The sequence below is a fragment of the Numenius arquata genome, chromosome 19 (assembly GCF_964106895.1).
Source record: "Numenius arquata chromosome 19, bNumArq3.hap1.1, whole genome shotgun sequence".
NCBI classification, from domain to species: Eukaryota; Metazoa; Chordata; class Aves; order Charadriiformes; family Scolopacidae; genus Numenius; species Numenius arquata.
The window spans coordinates 1,002,960-1,008,905 of NC_133594.1; the positions used below are offsets into that span (position 1 = coordinate 1,002,960).

General features: G+C 65.8%; 1 protein-coding gene across 1 annotated transcript; it reads left to right on the forward strand.

The window, feature by feature from the left end:
- Nucleotides 1-431: 431 nt before the first annotated feature.
- Nucleotides 432-4,331, forward strand: LOC141473770 (T-cell activation Rho GTPase-activating protein-like). The gene is made up of 9 exons (XM_074161378.1): nucleotides 432-463; nucleotides 554-673; nucleotides 2,449-2,563; nucleotides 2,760-2,921; nucleotides 3,006-3,115; nucleotides 3,286-3,481; nucleotides 3,716-3,833; nucleotides 4,123-4,184; nucleotides 4,317-4,331. The coding sequence occupies exons 1-9, from the start codon at nucleotides 432-434 to the stop codon at nucleotides 4,329-4,331; spliced, it is 930 nt and encodes a 309-aa protein (XP_074017479.1).
- The last annotated feature ends 1,615 nt before the right edge of the window (nucleotides 4,332-5,946 follow it).

A 5,946-nucleotide genomic window follows, 5' to 3' on the forward strand; every position in this document is an offset into this window, starting at 1 on the left:
GAGGAGACTCTTTTCGGTGGTGCCCAGCGATGCCCAAGTCCCTGCTGGGGTGCACCCTGAAGAGCCGAGGGAGCTGGCCGATGGGCTGGTGAGGCCACTCCAAGAGGGAGATGTGCCTGAAGAGTGGAAGGCAGGCGCTGTGTCCTGCTCGGGGCTCCCCAGTGCAAGGCAGAGGTGGCCATACTGGAGAGAACCCCCAGGGCAGGCCCCCCCGGGGCCCCTCCCACTTTCCGTTGGGCTGGGACCGTTGGTCCTGTGGAGCCAACGGCCACCAGCGCCAGCAGGACGGAGCTGTGCTGGCACGGAGCAGCACTGGGAGGAGGCAGGGTTTGGTGGAGCAGCGCGGCACCGGCACCCCGCTCCCCATCCTCGCTGTGGGCGGCCGCGCCGTCTCTTTGGTGCACGGCCAGGGTCCTCCTGTCCCGGGCGGGATGGGCCAGGCCAACTGCTGCTGTGGCTCCAGGTGGGCTCCCCCTGCAAGTCGGGGAGAGGCGGGCACGGCCGGGCCCCGCGCCAGCGGCCTTTCTCATGCCCGCCGCTCTCTGCTGCGCAGGGAGGCTCTCGCCGAGGCCGAGGCGGTGCTGAGCGCGGACGTGCGGCTGAGCCGGGGCCGCAAGAGGAGCGAGAGGCGCCTTCTCCTCCTCCAGGAGGAACTGGTCATCGCCAAGTTGCTGTAAGACCCTGCCAGCCCAGCTGCCTTGCCTTCCCTCTCCTTTCCCCCAGCCCTGGCCCCGGCACCTCGGTGCTGGATGCCCCAGGCTCCCTGCCAAGGGCAGGTGGGGGACAGGGCTCTGCCCGCGGGAACCCCGAGGAGGCCACCTCCAGCTCACGTCCTGCCTCTCCCCTGGGCAGACATGGCACCACCCTGCGCCCACAGCTCCGCCTGGCCCTGGACCAGCTGTGGGTGCTGAGCGGCGGGAAGGAGGCGGCGGCGGAGGAGCAGGAGGAGGATGAAGGCGGCAGCCATGGGGACGGCACCGCCCTCATCTTGGCCTGGCCCACCGGCTCCTGCGTGGCCAGTTTCGGGTGAGCGGTGGTGCCACGTCCCGTGGGCGGGCAGGAGAGGTTCCCCAGCATGCCCACGCCGTGCTGGGAATGGAACGGCCTCTGCCCTGCCTGCAGAGCCTGGCCAGGGAGCGGGCAGCACGCCGGCGGGGAGGGATGGGGCGTTTCGGGGTCCTGCACCCCCAGCTCAGCCTTTGGGGAGCCCAGAGCAAAGAGAAACGCTCTTCCTCCTCTCTTTCTGCAGGGACCGGGCACTCAAGGAGCTGTGGGTGGGCACCCTGCTGGGGTAAGCCGGGGGGATGCGCAGCCGGCCGGGGGAACACAGCTCCCAGCTGGGGAGAGGTGCCCGGCGCCTGCGGGCAGAGCTGCCTGACAGGAGAGCAGAGGCGGGCTGGGGCTCAGCCAGCTCTCTCCCTCTCCCTGCCCGGCGCACAGCACACCCGAAGGAGCCAAGAGAGCCCGAGTGACCCGCCTGCCATCGCTCAAGCTGCTGGAGAAGGAGCTGAGCCGCCGCCGTGCCGTGAGTGTCTCTCTGGGCAGGGCTCTGTCCCCGAGCAGCGCTCCTGCAGCCCAGCAGCAGAGGCATCGCTGCTCACCTTCTTCCACCCCTTCTCTCTTGCCCAGTGGAGGACGTTGAGCGCCAGGAGCCTGGAGAGGCTGTTGGAGGGCCAGGCAGAGGTGAGCGTGGCTGCCTTTCAGCCGCCCTGGGCTGTGCCGGGCTGCCAGGGACGTGCGGCGAGTGGGGTGAGCTTGTGCGGGAAGGAGGGAGGGTCCCGCGGTGCCACTCGGGGAGCGGAGAGGGTTGGGGAGCCCCCAGGAACGGCGCCGTGTCCTGGCTGTCGGCGCTGGGAGGTGACCAGCCACCTGGGGCAGGGGGTCCCAGCTCTGCCACGCTGGGGCTGCTGGTGCCGGGTGGCAGCTGGCCGGTGGCCCTTTCTGCTGCGGGGCCGCTCTCTAAGCGCAGCCCGGTTCTTGCAGGCTGATCCCAAGCAAGGGCCTCCCACGGTGGCGTCTGGCGAGGGACGGGCACTTTGCCGCTCAGCGGGTGAGTTGTGGAAAGAAAGGCAAGCTCCTGGCAGCGGCAGAGCCGTGCTGACTTGTCCCTTGAGTGTCGCCATGCAGGTTGGGCAGCCCAAGGGAGGAGGTCAGCTGGAGGAGCAAGGAGCCCCGCTGGGCAGCGGCCGCTGGACGTGGTTGTGCGGGGACAGGCAGCCTCTGCTGCTGCCCACAGCTTGGAGGAGGGCAGGGCGAGGGCTGGGCCAGGCTGTCCCGCTGGCACGCCGGCTCTGCGGAGCAGGGCAGGCTGCGGGAGCGCTGGCCCGGCGCTCTCCCTTGAGGGGCTCTTGCTCTCTTTTCCTTTGCAGCAGGAGGGAGCGGCAGCAGCAGGAGCAGGAGCAGGATTTGGAGGTGGGGGCTGCCCTGGCCCTTTGCTCTGCGGCGCAGCCCGGCTGCTGCCCAGGCGCCAGGGCAGGCGGGCTCCGGCTGCAGCAGGAGGCTCTTTGGCCAGCCCCTGGCAGCCCTCTGCGGGGAGGACGCCACGCTGCCCCAGCCCATCCAGGTAAGGCGGCCCGGAGAGGGGTCCCCAGCCCTCCCGCTGCTCCTGCGGAGGGGCGGTGGGCGAGCCCAGGAGCTGCGGGCTCGGGGCATTGGGCTCTGCAGCCAAGACAAGGAGGCAGGTGTGGGGCAGTGCTGTGGCCACGGCTGTGGCAAGGCAGCTCCTCAGCCCCGCCACTCTCCTCCTGCCTCTCCTGCAGGAGCTGCTGGCTGTGCTGCAGCGGGAAGGGCCGGCCACGGAGGGCATATTCCGCAGAGCTGCCAGCGGGACATCGCTTCGGCAGCTGCGGGAGGCCCTGGACCGCGGCGCAGAGGTGGAGCTGGGAAGCCAGCCTGCGCTGCTGCTGGCCGTCCTCTTGAAGGTGAGCGCTTGGGAGCTGCAGCTGGAGGAGCTCCTGGCTGGCCTGGAGTCTCCAAAGGCTCAGCTGGAGCCCTTGGCCGGGCAGGACTTCCTCCGCAGCATCCCCGACAAGCTCCTGGGGAGCCACCTCTACGAGGAGTGGACGGCAGCCCTGGAGAAGAGCAGCAGGGAGGAGAAGGTGGAAGAGCTGAAGGCGTAAGTGTGGGCAGCAGCCTGCCTGTTGAGCAGGAGCCCTGAGCGCTGGCTGAGAGCCCCGGGCAAGCTGCGCAACACGGCCGCTGGCTCCCGCCTGCCGTGGGCAAGCCTGGGGAGGGAGGGCTGTGGGCAACGTCCGCTTTAGGAAGGCGGTCTTCCCCTTCCCGCAGGGTGGCCCACAAGTTGCCTGCAGCCAATCTGGTCCTGCTGAAGCGGCTGCTGTGCCTCCTGCGGCACATCGGGCACAACGCAGCCACCAGCAGGATGAGCTGCAGCAACTTGGCCATCTGCGTTGGGCCCAACCTGCTGAGCCCACCCGAGGAGGACCTGCTCCCGCTGGAGGCCATGCTGGAGGTGACGCAGAAGGTAGGCTGTAGCCACCAGCCGCCTGCAGCCTTCCCGGCCCAGGCGAGCCGGGCTGCTCTTCCCGAGCTCCCTGGCTGCCTCCTCTCTGGAGCAAGTGCTGCTGGGGGGGCTGCCGGCAAGAGCAGCCCCACAGCCACAGCCGCCCCCTCAGCAGAGGGCAGGCTGCGGAGGGGAAGAGCCTGCTTGGCCCCTTCTCGGGCAGCAGGCTTGAGAGCCGGGCTTTGATGTGGGCAGGTGAAGGTGCTGGTGGAGTTCCTGCTGGAGAACGCCAGGGAAATCTTTGGCGAGGAGACGGCCGGCCTTTCCCCTCCAGCAGCAGAGGAGTCACCAGCCCCCGCGGAGAGATGCAGAGGTAAGAGGAGGGACTGACGCTGTTCACGGGCTGGGGATGCCAGAGACCTCCGCATTCTTTCTGGCGGGGCTGGGCACCAAGTGGGGTCCTCTCAGCCCCTCTCAGCCTGTCTCCTGGCCACTGCTTGGTCTCTGGGAGCTCTGCAAGAGGAGCCGAAGGCTGCAGACGGGGCTTGGGGGGCTGAAAACTCCACTGGGGCAGGGCTTCGGGTGGCTTTTGCTTGAGCAGCTTTTTCCTTCCAAGAAGCCACTGTGCTGCACGTGCTCTTTCTTCCTCACTCTGCCTTTAGAAGATCCAAAGGTCCCCGACGAAGCTGGGGGAGATGCGGTGGTGCAGTCTGGAACGGCAGAGGTAGGTCAGGGCCCCAGCACGGGGAGAGCGCGTCTGGTGGAGGAGGGGAGTTGCTGATGAGGCCAAGTCGCTGCTGTGCCTCTGCCTGGCACGAGAGCTGGTATGTGTCTGGGGTGTTCCCCCACTCCCCAGGATGATCCCTGGTGAGGGGAACTCCAAAGGTTGTTCCTCGAAAGCTACAGGCACGTACTTAATCCCCCCCAACGTGTATAAAACGCCCACAAAAAGGCAGAGGGGAGCAGCTGTCACCTTCAGAGAGGGTTTGGTCACATCCTGCTTTGCCAGAGCTTCCTCAAGACTTTTTTGGAGGGGTGGGGGCAGTGTGAGCAATGTGGCTGAGCCAAAGCAGCCAAAGGGATCTCCTCTGGAGAGCTAAGGCAGCCATTTGGCAAACAGTCGCCCACCACTCCAGGCCCTCTCTTGCCACCGGCCAACCCCAACATCTCTCTTGTAGGCACCTCCGGCTTCGCCTCCAACCACCCCCGAGAGCGCGGCAGGATCCCCGGGGAGCCCAGAGGAAGTGGGGAGGCTTGCCGAAGGAAGAAGGTAAAACGAGCTGCCTTTTGCTTAAAATCGGAACTGATGGGGTGGGATTGCAGCTTCCCCGAACTAATGGCCCTGTGGGATGGAAAGGTTTGCAGGCTCCACCCAGGACACGGAAAAGAGAAGACACCGGAAGAGGAAACGGACCTGGGAAGAGGAGACTGAAAGCCCCGTGGCAACAAAGAAGAGGAGGAAGAGAGGAAAAGCCTCTGCGGATGGAGCCAGGAGAAGATGCCGGTAGGTGCAGAAGGTCGGCAAGGCCAGGTGTGTACCAGGCTCTGCTGCCCACCTTTCCCAACTGGGAACACTGCTCTTAGTGGGTCCCGCTGGCTGTCAGGGGGCGGCGAGGGATGGTGCTGGGCAGGGTTTGGGAAGAACTCCACGGCAGCTCCCCAGGGGCTCCCGATGGAGCCCTGCTGCGTGGCACAGGGGCACTGAGCATCTCTGCACACGCACGGGCCTCCAAGGGCATTGCCCGTGGGGACAAGGCGCCAGAGCCATGCCGGGGCCAAGGCCAGCGACAGCTCTCTCTTCTGGGCCTTGAAGAAGGCCTCGTCAACGCTGTTCCCCAAAGAGAGGGGAACCAAACCCTGCCTCTTCCTGCCTCTCTGGGTTTAGCAGAGCTTTCGCACTCTGTCGTTGCAGGCGCTGATGGCTTTTCTCCAGCTGAGGCGCTGTGACTCCTGGGACTGCCCCAGTCGATGTCCAGATGTCCGCAATAAAATGAGCTGTTCTCCCTTCCGACTGAGTCTGTGTCCTGCTTTGAGCGACAGTTCTCTCTCCCCTGATGGCGGCGATCCGGAGAACTCCTTGCCCTGCTGCTGGACCCCTGAGCCCTTCCCTTCCTCCCGAAGCCGCAGCGCTCCCGGTGTCCCACCTTGGCTTTCCCTGCTGGGAGTGCACGGCTTCCTGCTGAGAGCAAGGGCTGAGCATAATCCTTGTCCATTTGATATCGGCATCGGGATCAACACTGGTTCTTCAAGTGTTTTTTATGTAAATTATTTCTTATTATTTATTAAATCTGTTTCTTTGTCAACCCTCAGGTTTCCTTGTTTTTTTCCTGATGTGGGGAGGGGTGGGAAGGGGTGCAGGTGGGGAAGGGTCATCGGGTCATAGAACAGTTGTCTAAATGACAGTAAATTGGGGGACCTGTGGCAATGGTCTGCTCCAACATCTGCTCCAGCAGGCTCCCCTAGAGCAGGTTGCCCAGGACCGTGTC